Consider the following 18468-nt stretch of genomic DNA (forward strand, 5'->3'; position numbering starts at 1 on the left):
CTGTGTCATTTACTTGTTTTTTTTTTTAGACATTTTTGGTTGAATATTACATGTTGCACAGTATCTGATCAGAACAAGGGGAGTGCAGTGCTACTGACAGCAAGAAGAAGCGTGCTGGTTGGCTAAGGTAGGATTTCAAATCCACCCTGTTTGTGTGAATCCTCTCCACATACTCCAACCTTCCAACGCAGTCCAAAGGAAGGTGCAGCAGATGAACTCAAGACTCAAAACCGTAGCTGTGAATGTGGGAACGACTGGTTGTCTATCTCCATATGACAACCTTGTGATTAGCTCAATCCAGAAATGTGTTGCTCAATCCAGAATGACAGATATTGATCATACAATTTGTTTCTTCCTTGCATAATATAAGAAGAGCATAATAATTTATAATGTACATGTGCAGGAAGTATAGTGGTATTTAAAACAACTAAAGGCAGTTCACAACAAAATAAAGAAATTAAATGTAAATTCCTAAAATTAATGCTATTCAAGAGTATTCGGTGCAAGGAAACAAATTTGGATTTTTTTTTAAACATGCTATAAAAGACCTCAAACATGGAAGCATGATGACTGAGAAAAGAAACAATCTCTTAATTGTTCACAATTCTGCTTTTGCTTTTTTACTCTTTTCCTCGTTTATACGGAAAAATTACTACATTGGAACATTTTAATCAGTACATAGCCAATATTCTGGGTGCAATTTTTTTGTTTGTAATTCTTACTGAATCGCAGTGTTTCCATCTGCCCACTAGATGTCAATGTACTCCAAAGTAAACCAAAAGTAATTGCAGTTGAAACTATCCTCCGTGGAATGTTTCTGATTAAATTGAAATTGAGACCATTACCTTCCAACAGTATCTCGTCTACGGTTGAAACAATGTACAGTACAATGACTTGGCTTCTGAATCTTTGCGCAGAGCATGCTATGTTCATTTTTCGTTGAATAAAGAGTTGTAATATTTTATTTCTGCACCTGTACCCCCAAACAACCCCGACAAATTAAATTTGCTATTTGCTATGGCCAAATTTAATATACAAATGTGAATTATTACCCGGGTGGCCGCTTCTAAAAATAGTTTGACTGTGTTTGCATACTCATAAAACAGATTTGCTCTTCATAAATACGTTTAAAAAATGTCAGCGGCATACCTACATTGTAAGAAAACATTTATTTATTTATTTATTTATTTATTTGCTATATCAAATAGTAAGCAGTTGCCGTGCACTTCATCCATGTGGGAGATGAGAACGGGGAGATTTTATAGTGCCATCGTGTGGCAACTTGCGTTACACCGCCTTGTGGTGTGGGAAAAAATAATGTGGGACACGCACATTTCAGTCATATTCTTTTCTTTCCCCTAATTTAACTTATTGTCTCAAAAGACCTGGCATAGGGTCCAGCGCACCCGTTACCGTTGTGAGGATAAGCAGTTCAGATAATGGATGGATGGTATCACCTACCCCAAAATGAAATTGTTTTATTAATTAAATGGATTTATTTGTATTTTTAATTAATGAAAAATACGTCCTCATGTACTAACATACAATATAATTTAAACCAATCTGTTTTGTGAGTAAAATATGGCCTTCATCCCACAGAATGCGTGTGATGTAATATAGCCCGTATTGGTCAGTGCAGATGATATACCATAATTCTATCTCCTACTTAAAATCTGATGGCTTGCAGCAAAATTCTGCTCCGTTGGACTGATGTTCCTTTGTCACGACCTATGTGATGACAAAATAATGCACCACAGGAAGTTGACGTCATCGCAGCACAGTCACCTCCTTGGTGACGTCAACTTAAGTGACCGGGTGGCATAGCGACATCAGCAGAAGAACTTTGAGAGTTTAATAGCTACTTCAGGGATGTCCTCCCCCCCAAAACAACAAAAGTTGACATTGTTGAGAATGTGCTGTCCTTGGTGCTGAAATGTGCTCAGATGGGGAGGGGGAGAAGTTCACGAGCGTGCGTCTGAAGGAGTTGAATGTGAGAGGGGGACTGCACTTAACCGATACGCGTGGGAGTTAAGTTGTCACGTCAAAAGACTGCACCTATGGCGGTAAGGACCCCAGTTTCACATGAGTAAGCGCGCCCCCGCAAAAGGAGAGACAGACAGAAAAAGAGAGAGAGGAAGAAAGAGAGATCGAGCGCGAGAGAGGGAGCGAGAGAGACAGAGAGAGAGAGACTCCGCCTATACCACACTCTCATCTTGATGCTCCAGATGAGAAAAGACAGCGGGGACGAACCAAACGAGACCAAGCGTCTCCTCCTTGGCTTAACTCTACCATCGGCCTTATCCGCAGAAATGAGCTCTTGGTGAAGTGGAGGTGCTTCCGGCCGGACTGGGGCCACCGACAAAGAGCACAACCGAGGGTGCGCGCAACGATGAGCGGCTTGCACTATTCCCTCGGGCGGAGGGCATTGCCGCCATATCCGCGCAGCGTTTCTTGAGGTGTGGCTGAGAAAACGTCCGTAAGATCCGGTCAGCCGAAACGACACGACGAGGAAGAGGTGGAGGAGGAGGTGGTGGCGGTGGTGGTGGAGTGCTGGTGGAAAAGATGTCCGCCTCGGTGGGGCCACAGAGCGGCCCTCGCCCACCTACCGTGCCGCCATCCATGCCGGACCTTCCGGATTTGAGCCATCTCACCGAGGAGGAGCGGAAAATCATCATGGCAGTGATGGCTCGGCAAAAGGAGGAAGAGGACAAAGAACAAGCCATGTTAAAGTAAGAGCATCCATTTCATTGCAAGTTAATGCTATGCAAAGGATGGCCACATCCACTCTAGTTTACCAGTTACCAGTTAATGTTTGTGAATAACACCCCCCACCCTTTCAAACCAGCCTCAGTGTACACACACACACTCACACACACAGACACGCACATATATATATATATATATATATATATATATATATATATATATATATATATATATATATATATATATATACACACACACCCACACACATAATGTGTGTGTGCGCGTGTGTGTGTGACTATTACATAGTCGGTGTGTGCTGCATGCGCTAAATATAAAGTGCATCTGTGTTGAGGCATTGTAGCAACAGCTCAGAACAGTCACGTGCTTACATATACTATAATGTGATAGCATCACTGCCTGGATCAATACCTTAAAAAAAACACAATGTCAGTGTCAATTTGACATGATCTGAAATGGGGTCAACCACTATTTCATTTCTATGGTGGCATTATGTAGAAGAATAGGGTGTGACAGCAGCGGTGGTGCTGATGAATCATAGCATTTTTTTTTTTTTTATCAATGGGGACTGCACCCCATGCTTCATGTTACAATTCCAGATTTGCCTCCAATGAGCACTTGTTATGTAGATTTCTAGTTGTAAGATGTGGAAGTTATTGGTTTTACAATCATGGCAATAACAATGACATAATTCATCCCATGTGAACACTACCAAAAAAAAAAAAAAAAACATAGACACAAAAAAAACATTTACAAACCCGCTAGAGAGGCTGTGTGCATGACCATTAGTGCTGCTCGCATCGCAGAGGAGATGGGGTGTGGTTGGGGATATTAGCAGGCCTAAGTTGCCTGGACACGGCACAGATTAGAGATGAGCTGTGAGAGCTTTGGAAATGCTGCCGGCATTGATGAAATGGACATTTGTCATCAACCTGTCACCTGAAGAAGGATTGTCAGGTGGCCTGTAGTTCAGATTGATACTAGGCTATAAACTATAAACCAGAGAAGGAGTATGATGGGAAATTATATGGATCACAGAAGATACTATAATTCACCATGTCGCGGACTATCTGTTCAAGTGTTTGATGTTAAAATGATTTTTCATCAGGCTCGTCGTCTTACTTCCCTGCTCGACAAACATTTACTGCACTGTATTTAATAGCAGAACTCGCTAACACTAGTCTCCATCTGTACAGGCGTAACACCTGAAGGACCTAATCAAGAGTGATGCCATTGCAGGCGTACATCATCCCGGCACTCTGGGTTGCTTCAATTCTAATGGCTGTTTTCATTTCCTGGCTGCAGCCTTAAGGGCAGAAAGCTGCTCTAAGCCCCTTGAGAGGAAGTTATGCATTTAATGTTCCATGAAGCAAAGCTCAGGTTCAGTCAGTAATGACTTCGTCATCAGGGAAATCATTGATGAGATCAGCCATAGAAAGATTTATGATTTACCCCAAAATAAGTCTGTTATTTGCAGTTTTAGCAGTCAAAAAAATCAAACTTAAAAGTTGAATGACACGCAATGTGAGTCACGTTGCAGATGCCCAACTTAAGGAAAATGCTTGTGCATATGTGGTGTGTCTCTTCTCATTATCACAAAACACTTGGCAGTGTACATTGCATTCTTTTATAAATGTTGCCTTTTAGCTCATTTAGGCACATTTTACTGAGAAGCTGAGTTGTACAGCTTTTCCATGCCATAGCAAAGTGTTTGATGGGGCTTTAGCTGGAATGTGGGAATTTCTGGGAAAGACCACTTGATCATTCTTTCCCAGACATGCTCTTTTCCCAACATATTATTGAGCCAAGGCAACATAATTTACATTTGAATAAACTCACAGCACCAAACAAAAACGGAAGAAAAAGTAAACAATTATGATCTCCATACATTATAGGCATTGATAGACAAATAAATATTTCAAATCTGTAGAACACTATTTAGATAAAATTAAGGGAAAATGGATAATTTTCCATAGCATACCTGATGATACGTATTTCACGCTCATGTTCATGGCTTTAAATGTGGAAGATGTGTTCTGTCCACAAAACGTTGTGGCAGAGATTGCCAACAGAAAATACTGTCCTTAAAGTTGATCACTCTTAAGATAAAGTATGGCGAGAATGGAAAATAAATTTCAGAATATGGTAACACACTGTGAGAACCAATGAATAAGAGACAATATCATGCTTTGGTGTATATGATTATGGTGTAAGACCTTTGAGAGTTTTTTTTTTATCTATACATGCCAAATACATGTTGTCTTTTAATTCATATTGCAAATATATTCTTTTTTGTATTTGATAACTAAAACAATAGCATGTTAGTATACTTAAAAAAAAATGGACCACATTTTGTTCCGTGATGCTTTACAAACTTTAGTTTGTTTTTGAAAACATCACTTCTCATTCAATCATGTGGTGTGCTATAGCCTATCCCAGCTTCCCCCGACCGCTTTCTTCTGGCTACACAAATCCACACATAGACAAGCGTATAGCATCAAGTAGAATTATCTGTGTAGCACCAAACTCCATAGTTGTACTCAATATCTTTAAAAGTAGATGTACTGTATTACAAATTTGAGCAAAACCCATCAAGTAGTTCCTGAGAAATAGCGTTACCAGCATTCTGTCTCAGAGATGGAACACTGTGTCGACTGAGGAGTGACGGAAATGGGTCTGCCAAAGATGGGGGCTTCCTTTTCCATGCTGTCTTGAGTGTGTAATCCATACGTTCTGAGTGAATGTGAACGTTAAAAAAAAGTTTTTCTTCATGCAAGAGGTGGCAAAAGGAGACTCAAGTGAAGTAATGTGATGCTACCCACTTTAAATGAGCATTTTCATGACAAGTTAGAAGTAGACAAGTAGAGATATGTTGGAAAATATTGAAGTGATGCTGTTTTAAGGTCCTTTTTTTCTTTTTCCTTTTCACCAGATTTTCAATTGGCAATAATAAGGGTTCACCAAAAAGACAATTTTCACAAAAAAATCCTTGGAACACTACCTTACATTCAAAATTCTAGCTGCATTGTACTCAGGTTAAAGTGGCTTTTCCAACCAGACTTTGCATTTTGACAGAATTTCATTTTGAGGAAATGTCACGTTGCTAATCTAAATATCATTGGACCATATGTCATAAATGATTACATTAAAAACAATAAACTTAACATTATTTATGCACGTCAGGTGTTCACAGATCTCATCAAAATTTTGGTCATATTCCAAATTGTATACTATTTGCAACAATTGTAGTTTATAGTACTTTAATTCCTGCTTGCCACTATTTTCCTTCACAGTTAAAAGCATCCATAGACATCAGACTTTTAAAACTTTGCTCTTAACATTTGGTGTAAGTTTGTAAGAAGATCTTCAATCACTTTGTCATGATTTGTCTAAGTTGAATGACTCCAATGTTGTTGGTGACTCATGCGTGATGTTTTGCTCAATACTGGTAATTTGAGCTTTGAGTTTTCTAAAGCAAGCTCTCCTCTGAACAAGTTGCTCATCAATGATTTATGGTGACAAACAGGAAAAAAAAGATAACGTAGCGTCGTAGACAAGATTGTTGCAGCTGCACACACAGCTGATACAAAAATGACCAACCCATTTCAATGTTTAAAAGATTACAGTGTGATGATTGTTATATATCTATTATTATTACATTTTTAGCATAATCTTTGGCAAGTAAATTTAAGGTGTTTTGTTGATAAAATAGGCAGCACGTAATCAGCGCAATTGCCTCACAGTCAAAGGTTCTGATTTTAAATTTGGTCCCAGACCTGTCTGTAGCATTTGCATGCTCTCCTACGTTGCTTACAGTTTAGGTTGTTGGGCTGTATGCAAGATTTCAACCATATTAAACATTGTCGTTTATTCTTGTGAAATTATATAAGGTCATCCAACATTGGAAAAACAATTCAAAAGGTTGATAGCACTCTGCACATACCAACTACAACACAATGATGTAAGTGTAGCTAAAAAAAAAACAATGCTGTGATTGGCTGACAACCAGAGTTCAACAAGTCAGCTGGGATAGGCAACAGCTCACCCACAACCTTAATGACCCTAGGCGCGATAGAAAATAATTTTGTTTATTTTCATTTATTATATATACTCCTTATACACATGATCCCCTGCCATGCTGTTTGCAGTATAATTTGTAGCTCCCTTCCATCCAGTCAGTAATGTCCCATCAGCATTACCTGAGACTTGAAGAGCTGGTGGTGATAAATGTATACTGGTACAAGACTTTATCTGTATTGACTTAAACTCCTGACATGGCAAGTTATTTTAGGAATAGAAGGTTGCTGTGGTATGGCCTTGAAACCTGTGCATCTGGAATTTTCCCAATAGTTCTCAGGCATACCGGACACTTTTTTTGCCCATATATAATATTATACTCAGTACGTGAGATATTTCCCATTAGATTAACTAAAACCATACTGACATTCTAATTCAGGCAGTTTTCTCGAAAATGTGCTGTCACTTAGTGGAAGGACTACGAGCGTAGCAGTGACCATTTGAAATCAAACACTTTTTTTGTATAAAGTTACTTTTTCAGCATCCTAACATTGCAAGCGTCCATTCACCTCCACCTGAGAGTTTTCAGTGTACCGTAATTTTCGGACTATAAGTCGCACCGGAGTATAAGTCGCACCAGCCATAAAATGCCCAAAAAAGTGAAAAAAAAAACATATATATGTATATAAGTCGCTCCTGAGTATAAGTCGCCCCCCCACCCAAACTATGAAAAAAAACGCGACTTATAGTCCGAAAATTACGGTAAATGTAATATAGGATTAATGTGGAAAATAATTTTCCAATTCAGACTGGGTTGAACATGCGTACGTAATTGATCACATTTTAGAAGTAACTTGCCCAACATCTATCATACATCCACATAACCAATGCTTTATTTTTAGTAATTCAATTAAATCTTTAATTTTCAGTCTGTGGAAGGTAAAACAAGCGTTTAAGGCAGAGCGCCATGGCCTACGTGTCAGCAATTCTTGAGGACTTAATATTTTATCTTGACGTTTGTTTCTTGCCATGTTCACTGATTTTTTTAAGCTCACTGGTAACATTTTCTTTGTTGACTTCAATGCTCACATTCATAAAGAAAAAAAAACGAGAACAGCAATCATTTAAAAAAATATATCATATATTGATTCCAGGCAGCACGATGGGGGCACGGTGGAGGCACTGCTTAGCACGTCCGCCTCACAGTTCAGAGGTTGCGGGGTTAGATTCTGGCTCTAGCCTTCCTGTGTGGCGTCTCCCCGTGCATGCGTGGGTTTCTTCTGGGTGCTCCAGTTTACTCCCACATTCTAAAAACATGCCTGGTAGGCTGATTGAGCACTCCAAATTGTACGCACACTTACGGAAGTGTGCGTATGAATGCGAATGGTTGTCCATTTATGTGTGCCCTGTGATTGGCTGGCCACCAGTTCAGGGTGTCCTCCGCCTACTGCCCTAAGATTGGTTGGATAGGCTCCAGCTCACCCGCGACTCTCGTGAGTTCAGATAATGGATGGATGGATAAATCGATTTCTAGAAATATATAAAAGTGTAAAAATTGTGACTACCCCGATCACCCATTTATGTCACAAACTTTTAAAATTAAGCAAAACAATTTCTCAAGCAGATCCAAGTGTGTCAAAGTCTCGGAGAAAAATGTTAATACTGAATTATGAATCAAGTTGTAAAAATAGCACACTTGGAAATGTCTTGTGAAATATTTAAATATTAAGTTCACTGTATGCATGTTGCACTCGATCTTTTTTTTTCCATGTTAACCTATTTTGTACAATGTACCTGTAAATGCAGTGTCTAAGTGAAATAAGACAAATAAAAGCATACAATATCTTGGTGATACCTAATACTCCATTGCAGGGCTACTCCGATTCGTTGACCACCAGTGATTGCTGATCAAATCCTTTCATGGCCAATCAATTCCTCTCCGGAGGTCATAATACTCAATTTGGATTTTTTGGGGAGCAATCATCTTGTTTTTTTGTGTAAGCGTTCACATTATTTTTTTGCTGTGTCACTTGCATCGTAGTACATTTGTGAAAGCAAATATGGACTAACGAGCAGGATCCTTGGGCTTATCTTTTTATTATCTCATATCCGCAGAGGAGCGATTCGGGAAGAGGTGGAAATACAGTATTTTGGGGAAATGAGGTGAGGCTTTTCGATCGCATTTCATGGTTACGTCACTAAAGAGGACGTCACGCCATTGCCATTGCCACCCAAGAGCACATGATGAGGTCCAAGTCAGATATAAATTAAAGTCAATATTAAAAATCATTACTGTTACTCAAAACAACTTTGCAGCAGTCACTCCCCCTCCCACCCCCTGTCTGGCCACCCACGATTGCTCCGGCCTGGATGTTCAGACGGCGGTCACATTGCAATAAATCTGATATGTCTCTAATCTAGAACCAAATACAAAAGTGGCCAAGGTCAGATTAAAAAAAATAGGAATCGAGTCATTGAGACTGTCTTAAAAAATCCGATGCAGCTTGCATATGGACAAAAAAGGACTTTGGCTGCCTACTGCGCCTATGAGCTTTGAGCTTGTAGGCATCCATCCATTTTCTGAACCACTTATGCCGTCAACGGGCAGTAGGCAGGGGACACCCTGAACTGGTTGCCAGCCAATCGCAGGGCACACAGAGACAAACATGTCCTTATGTTACTGAGCATGGATGGTTGGCTTTTGTTTTTCCAGAGCTTGCGGAAGTAATGGGTTGTGGGCCAGTCTCTGCTTCATCAGTCTATTTCTTCTGATGTGATCACATCACATGAGGTTACGCAGCCAATCGAGTGCCTATATAGTGAATACAGACCGCTTAATACGAAACACCAAAGTGGCGTAATTAACAAAATTACATTTTAAGCAGAACGTGATATTACTAATTATCAGTTTTTTTCCCATCAACGGCATTTGGTAGGCCAGATATAATTGCTGGAGGGCCAATTGTGGCCCACGGGCCTTGGAATACATGCTTTTTTCACACTTAGTGGGAATATTTACTATCAATGCACAATAAATATGAAAACATATAATTAGTTTAAGACAACTGTGTATGTCGACTGAATGTTGTGATTTAGATGATCTGGTCACATTAATAATCATTTTTCAGAGAGAGAGACAGAGTGAGCAGAGCATTTTAATGCCCCCAGATGTCACTGGCATTAAATTTTAATGGGGGGATTGAGTAGACTATCTTTCTCTCACTCCTCCCAGCTCATTCTGTGCATGGTCCGGGGTAGCAATGGCTCACACTATAAGTAGCCAAATATGCTATGCTTCTTCTCACTCCTTTCCAAATGTTTTTTTTTCTTTTTCTCTCTGTGTGTTTATTTTGCTTCCTCAATTTCATTTTGGTTTTATGCAAGGACTTTATCTGAGAACAAACAGGAAGCTCGGTATTATTTGTATATTTCAATATTCGGATAAATAAAATTGTCAATCAATCAAAACATAAATCAAGATGCTAGTGTTGTTTGCATTTTATAGCACTAATAGGCCATCATAGAAGAACTGATTTTGAATTCAATGATTATTCCTAATTCATTGACCTATCTGAAACTTTTCAAAACAAATGGAATGGAAAGCACATAATGCAGTACTTTAACTTTTCAATTATTACAAGTTCTATTTGTCAGGTTGGAAAAACAGTGCAATGACAAAGAAAGACACAAACATTTTACAGTGACATCAATTTGATATCACTTAAGCCTGGGCGATACAAGTGAAAAGTGTATCACAATACAAGTACTGTATTTCGTATTGTTATCGACATTATATATTTTTTTCTACTATTAAAAATAAGGGCTCAGAGAAAAAAGTTTGTATGTTAATTTCATTTTAACATGGAATATTTTCCCTTCAATAAGAGGTCAACGCAACTATAAAGAAAGTGGAATAAACTGGTCAGCATATAGGTTAAAGAAACCTTTTTAAACATAATGTGTTTAGTAGGGCTGAGTGATATGGCGGAAAAATGTTTCACAATATAAATATTCCATTTCAGTAATTATTGATTTTCTAACCAATTCAAAATAAAAAGCAAATTAACTGATTAAACAGCAAATAAAACACTTGATATCAAATTGAATAAAGCACAATTATGAAAAATATAATTAAAGAAATCTTGTGAAATTCATTTTCAACAAATGTAGCCAATTTTTGTGTCAGTTTTAATGTCGAGTAAATAAATAAATAAATGCTTATTTGCAGAAGACTTCTACCCCAAAGCAGAATTGTTGATAACCTAAACCTTCATTAAATGTTCATACAATGCAAACTAGCAAACAAATACCCTGTAGGAGTGCATGCATTACAGTTGAGAAATCTATTTAGGAGTATTTTATCTTTTTAGTGAAGAGAGAGCAACAGCAATGTGTACATGTTCTGTTAGGTTAGACAATCTCATGTACGTTTAGATGCTCATATCTGTACAATTCTATTTATTAGTTTATATAAACATAACTGCTCAATCAGAACACGAATACAACACACATAACTGTATGAACACACACGCATAGGCACACACACACACAGGGGGGTGACGCCCCCCACACTCAGGTACCAAAGGGTCACGTGACAATTTCCCGCCTTTCCGGGCAGTATAAAAGAAGCTGACCTGGAGAAGGAAGCTGTTGTTTCATCTGATGCTGTGCCTCGTGCATTGGCCGCAATTAAACAACCCAAGATCTTGCCAATAAAGAACCAACTCTATACTCCACATCTTTGTTGTTCCTGGCTCAACATCGGACATCTCGCACAACACGCAACATTAGCAAGCTCATTATTGCCATAGTCCATTCAAGTTTTACTTGCCTGGTTGTGACTTGAGTGTGATGCAGAGGGTCATAGTTAGCACGTTTAAGACAGGGAACTCCTTTACTTCTATACCATGAATGTGTCCATCTGGAGGTGTTTTGATTGGAGTTGTATGCGCAATATAATTTTATTGCAACAGTTGTACTGAGTCAACTGATTATATAGTTGACGGAACACTTTAGTTTGACTTGCGTAGGGTAGGGCACACACTTCTTTGTTGGTTCAGCTTCTGCTTCATGTCTGCAGTCGTCACACTAATACAGCGGTGGCCAACCCGCGGCTCGCGAGCCGTATGTGGCTCTTTGGCTAGTTTCATGCGGCTCTTTTATGTTCATATCAACATTTGTGTTTATTTTTCGTGCGTATTTGCTTCGCTTGAGTTCAATATGGTATTTTGGTCAAACGCGCATGCGCGTGAGGTGAATTGGTTTTGCCCGCTTTTTTTATGAATGGCGACTGTGACTACGGGGGCCCATTAGGTCCAGAAAGGCTGACAAGACGCTTGCCAAAATGGCAAGGAAAAAATGCACAGCTAAACGAATATATGACGATGAACACAGGACGTTTTTAACAGAGTTAAAGTTGTTTTTTGTTGAACGCTATGGCAAGCCATTCTGCCTGATATGTCGGACGTCATTGGCGCATTTAAAAGCTTCAAATGGTCAGCGCCACTTCAGCTCACTTCATGCCAATATCGATAAGGACTTTGCAAAAGGGACTGAATTTCGCAAGCACAAGTTTGGAGACTTTGAAAAGTCAGGCAGAAAAATAGGTACAGTTTTTCAAAAAAATTACGAAGCACTCAGAGACTGTCACACTTGCATTGTTTCAACTGGCTTGGAACATTGCACGGGCTAAAAAGCCATACAATGAAGTGTTCGTTAAAATATGCCTCAGTGACGTTATTGAAATCTTGTCTCCTGAAAACAACAAACTAAAACGAATGGTCCCGAAATGTCCCGCCACACATAGTAAGTGAAAAAACTTATATTTTTGTTTGTGGAATTTGTTGAACTGAGAGTTTGTCTGTGTGAGACAATGCACACAATGCTCATTGTTGAAAATGTGGTCTTTGGTCTGTGGTTTTAGTACTGTAGGAGTCAATTTGTCATTATCATGTTGGTGCGTGACATAATAATGTCACACAATAAATTTGGCTGAGCAGAGGGGTGTGTGTGCGCGTGTGTGTATGTGTGCGTGCGTGTGCGTGCGCGTGCGTGTTTGTATGCGTGTGTGTGTGGGGGGGGGTGTTCATGTGTGCTCATGTGTATGATGTGGCTCTTTGCGATGACACAGTAAAAAATGTGGCTCTTAGTCTCTGACTGGTTGGCCACCCCTGCACTAACACATGGCAAATTGCCTACGTTTAAAATGTGCTTTTGTGCACAAAATAGCTTACGTGCTTTTAATTGTGGCACAAATCTTATTAGCCAAATCGGATTAGCCTTTTTTCTTCTATAGAATAATTTATTGCAGTCCTTTTGGGTAGATATCCATCACATGTGTAATTGTCAATTGCGATACATATTGATAGTGAATTACCACAACCCAGTAAAATCATTTTTCTGTTTTAGACATTTCATATTTTCAAAGTATTCCTATTATATGCACAATATTTTTTCCATAGCTTTAGAAAATATACTGACAAATTGATTCATTAGTTTTTTATTATTTCATTTGAAAAGGAAAAATATTATTATTGTACTGTATTGCGCAACTATATTGAACCAGAATACTTTTACCCAAAATACTACCAATGACTCCAACAATGAAAACAGGACCTTCACCTGAAGTGACATGGTATTTACCGTATTGACCCGAATATAAGACGACCCTGATTATAAGACGACCCCCTCTTTTTCAAGACTCAAGTTTGAAAAAATACTTTTTGAACACCAAATTAAATTTTTATACAGAAAATAATTATAGTACATCTGAAACAAATGATTATAACAATATATTCGAGAGAAAAAGCATGTTATTTTGCCTCATTCATATCATGCAAAAACTGTCTATCACATCTTAATATCTGAACATTTAAATATGTAAACTAAAGTGCAATCACATTTGTAAATGAATGGCTTCTGGTTTTTGAAATGTAAATAAACAACAGATTCTCTCCAAAGTCAGAGGGCAGGCGCTGGGCTAGACTTGTTCTACGTCGCAGCGTTAGTCCGTTACGCCGCATCATTCTTTTACACCAGCCGAGGCTTGCTCTGAAGTCAGCGGTGGGTATGTTTAGCTCTTTGGCTATTTCCATGGCCTTGAGCTGAATGATAGCTCAAAAAGGCATCCCGTCCTTTCGTTTCTCATCCACGTACGCGCACACCCTCAAGTCGAGCTCTTGAAAGCGGCCGCTCTGAGGACCACGGAAAGCTTTTCTCTGATTCTGAGCATCTTTTACGCGATCTTTTTGAGCTCTCCATCTCTGTACATTACACTCTGTGACACCATATTTCACAGCCGCTTTGCAATTGTTTGAAGACTCTGCCTCATTTATCACCATCATCTTGAAGTTTGCATCATAATTTCTCAGCTGCCGGTTAACCTGGCCGATCTTCGAGCCACTTTTCTCCAGATTGTCGCTACGTTTCTCCATTTTCTGTTATCTCTTCTCTTATTTTCTTCTCTTTTCTTTCTTACCGCTATTTTTTATTTTTCTTCTTCGTGCTACCGCTATTTTTATTTAGTTCGCTTTGGCCTGGGGAGTTAAGTTCAGCATTCGCTTTAAAGATATCTGGCACCATCTAGCGTTGTCAATGGGTATAATGTCTAGACCCCGAATGTAAGACGACCCCCACTTTATCAGTCTTATTTCAATGCAAAAAACATCATCTTATATTCGGGCCAATACGGTACTTTTACTTACTGTGTATAATTTAGGCCAGTTCCAAATTGTATGTCTATTTGAACTGAGTACCAAATGGAAAAGATTCATATCTATTTATCTATTTTGTTTACACTGTAGTTCAATTCTTTTTTTTTTTTTTTACCTGTGTGAAGTTATTGCTATGGCAGCAGGTTATGAAGTGAAGAGAGGAAGAAAATCAAGTGGAAGTGAGAAGTGGTGTGTGTGTGTGTGGGGGGGGGGGGGCGTGTATGTGCGCGTGTGCGTACGCATGTGTACATGTTTGCCTTTGTGTGTGTTTTTTCAACAGAGCGAGCTGAGGTTTCTGAAATAGAGAAAGGGGATTATACTGTGCTTGTGATTACTCCAGCTGGCTGTGAGATCAGCGCTTTTGTATTTTACATTAGATTAGATTAGATTCAATTTTATTGTCATTGAGCACAATACATACAAGTACAGGAACAACATTAGGGCTGTCACTTTAACATGTTAATTAGATTAATCAATTACGCTGCAAATTAACACGCTGTAAAAATGACCGCAATTAATCGTGCAAGCATTTCAAATTTGGCCCATTGGGTGACCCATACGCTGTAGTGGTAGGCCACTTCCTTCCTTCGCTGCTAATCATGAGCAAATGCTTTATTCAACATCTCCATGATTCACTCAAATTTATGTTTCCACCACTTACCGCAAGTAAACCTCTACTCCAGCCAGTCTTTGGCAATGGACTGATCTCAAGCATACGCACAAGCGCTATTGTAATTATAATTATATGATCCTCCTTGTGGTGATCATCGTTAGGGATTCTCCACTAGAGGGCAGTAAGGAGTCAACTAGTCATCAGTCAACACACCTACATATTTCAGCGTGGTGCTAGTTCAGTGGTTCTTAACCTTGTTGGTGGTACCGAACCCCACCAGTTTCATATGCGCATTCACCGAATCCCTCTTTTGCGAAAAATGAAAAAGGAAATTCAAATTCAAGACAGATGTTTTTTACTGGTGCACAAAATGAGCCGTGCATGATCATCACCTTTTTCAAAGAACAAAACCAACACAATGCATGAACTCACAACAAATTACATACCTGCAAATCAGTGTGCCTTTGTGAGACCAGTTCAGATATGCGTTATCACAAACTTACACGATAAATCACGTGTGTTCGGACCTCCGCAGTGGAGGCTCTGCCGAACCCCTGAGACCGACTCACCGAACCCCGAGGGTTCGATCGAACCCAGGTTAAGAACCACTGTGCTCGTTTAACAAAACAATTTGGAGGAACAGGAACATGCTCCCCTTTGAGCCCAATTGAAATTCCATTCTGATTTTCCTTGTGATCAGTATTAAGATTTGGTAATTCGGTTTCATTTTAACTGGAATTCAAGGCTTTATGTAAACCTGACTGGTGATTATCTTTGTGTTGAATCCATATTAACATTTTCAAACAGGTGCTTTTACTGGGGGGAAATAACAAGCCACATTTCCCTCAATTTTTTAACATTTAACCAACACAGTAATTGAATCATAATTTGTACGTGCATTTTCTGCATTCTATTCTGTTTGTATAAAATAAAGAGATAGAAATATATAAAAGTACTTTAAAATCTGATTAATTAACTGAAAAAAAATCTCTCATAGATGAAGCAATTATTATAAAAACAAAATTGGTTGTCGTAGCTCTAAAATTAAAAATTTTACACCGGAGCCACATGTGATCAAAATCTAATCAATATCGGATGATCACACTAATGGACTATCGGTAGCACAAAGTTCTAATCAAAACATCGCTACTTGTAATATAATGCGTAAGTATTTCAAATTTAGTAATCTGACTACCGTATTTTCCGGACTATAAGGCGCACCTAAAAACCTAAAATTTTCTCAAAAGCCGACAGTGCGCCTTATAGTCCGGTGCGCCTTATATATGGACCAAATTCCTAAATTTAAACTGGCCCGAAGCATTGTGTCATGAAATCAATCATAAGTGGCCCGCTGAAGACTATGAATCATGAATCAAAAAGACTATGGATCATTATTTTGTGATTATAAAGTAACTTGTTGCGTCTGAAGTTGAAATAAAAAAGATAAAATGAAGAATGATTTGATTTGGATTAAAAATCTGACATGATGCATTAATGGTGCGCCTTATAGTCCGGTGCGCCTTATATAAGGACAAAGTTTTAAAATGGGCCATTCATTGAAGGTGCGCCTTATAGTCCGGTGCGCCTTATAGTCCGGAAAATACGGTACACTTATTTTACTAGAGGAGTGCTCTTGCATTCATTCAAAATGACTTACAGTTTCATTTTAGATTTGTTTTGTCCTGCAATGGTTTGACCTCCAATTAAAAAAACACAAGTTTTAACAAAGGGCTATCATCTTAATTTACTCTGGCTGACATCATCCACTAGAATACAGCAGTGAGCAAACATGAGCTAGAAATCATTAATCAACACCTATTGTAGCGATGGTTCATGTTAAGGATGGGACGAGATCTCCACGTTCAAACCCCACGAAATCGCGTGGGATTTGAACGCCACCAGATTTACTGTCCTTGCATATCATGAGATCTGTTACCTTTGGCCATCTTCTTTTTGTTTGCAGACTCGCCCGCTTAATGAGACCCACATTGAATATAGCAGATGTCATAAAGGGAGCCGATTTGGAACTATTCCGGCCAAATCATGGAGTCGTTGTTGTGACAGACAACGCTCCCAGCATGAACGCACCCACGATACAATAGCGGCTGGTTTTGGGACACTCATTAAGTGCTCCACTCACGGCACACACAATTTACCTCTCTGGTCAGTCTAACAGGTTTATGAGTTGATAATTAATTACTTGTAGTTGGGTTCTTTGAGAATCAAGCCTCATCAAGACATGGAAGATAGAACAGATTGTTTGAGAACTCTTGACTGCCAGATAGAAACAGACGGGCCATCTGCATGCTTTAATTCTGCTTGTATTTTGAAGTTAACATTTTAAATCCTTCAAACAGAAGAGAGAGGCAAATATTTTAAAGTCACCACTCACCATAGCATCGTGGCAGAAAGCAATCAAAAATTCGGTTTGCATTTGGGCAAAGGGTTAAGCAAACATCTGTTGCTCTTTACTTTCCCTTCTTCACTTTGTCTGTTCCCTTTGCACATGATGTAGAGATGCTTCAAGTAATAACACAGGATTACGGGAGTATGATCTATTCTGTTGCGGTCTCTTCTTCCTCTCATTCTTTTTTTCCTCTTACCATCATCTCTCCCTTTTCTCAAGTGTTATTTATAGAGACGCCAAATGCATTGTGTTTTTTCTTCCACTGGTCTATGTCCCACAATTTCCATCTTGATTTTTGTTTATGCTTTCATTTGTCACTTGTTCCCCTCATCTTGCCTGAAAGGCAGTTTTTGTAAGAGAGAAAGAAAAACTCTGCTTTGTAAAATGCTTGGCTTTGAATTAAAGATCCAAATTATCTACAGATGTATCAATCAATGTGGAAGCGCTTCTGTGAGTAACTACCGTAATTTTCGGACTATAAGTCGCTCCGGAGTATAAGTCGCACCAGCCATAAAATGCCCAAAAATGTGAAAACAAAACATATATAAGTCGCTCCGGAGTATAAATCGCATTTTGGGGGGCAATTTATTCGACAAAATCCAACACCAAGAACAGACATGAACGAGCAACAACAGGCTAAACGATACGGTATGCTAACGTGACAAACACAAACGAGGAGCTGAGAACGGGCCTAACGTAACATTCAGTTATTTAAAAAAAACTATTACATAAATAACACGTTTATAAAACCATCTGTGTCACTCAAATTCATTAAATCCATCGATCGTCCTTTGTCAACAATGCCATGTGCCGCGCCGCAGTTCAAATTATTCCACAGGCCCATACAACGATATATAAACTATATTTTAAATAACTATCACATAAACAACAATATTATCAAACCATTTGTGTCACTCCAAATCATTAAATCCATCGATCAAATTTCTCGTCTTTTATCGATCGTCCTTTGTCAACAATGCCGTGTGCCGCGCCGC

At 38.9% G+C, this 18468-nt stretch overlaps 1 protein-coding gene across 24 annotated transcripts in view; it reads left to right on the forward strand.

The window, feature by feature from the left end:
• The first annotated feature begins 1773 nt into the window (after positions 1-1773).
• rims1b (regulating synaptic membrane exocytosis 1b) overlaps positions 1774-18468 on the forward strand; it is a 70800-nt gene continuing 54105 nt past the window's right edge. For 12 of the 24 annotated variants that reach the window (XM_037256398.1, XM_037256389.1, XM_037256407.1 and 9 more), the window contains exon 1: positions 1783-2729. In XM_037256398.1, coding sequence (XP_037112293.1) covers positions 2563-2729 — 167 coding nt within the window. In that variant the 5' untranslated portion in view covers positions 1783-2562. Of the gene's footprint in view, positions 2730-18468 lie in introns of all 24 variants that reach the window. The other 12 variants (XM_037256266.1, XM_037256277.1, XM_037256287.1 and 9 more) reach the window with 5 other exon arrangements.

Source organism: Syngnathus acus, chromosome 1 (genome assembly GCF_901709675.1).
Source record: "Syngnathus acus chromosome 1, fSynAcu1.2, whole genome shotgun sequence".
Classification (NCBI taxonomy): domain Eukaryota; kingdom Metazoa; phylum Chordata; class Actinopteri; order Syngnathiformes; family Syngnathidae; genus Syngnathus; species Syngnathus acus.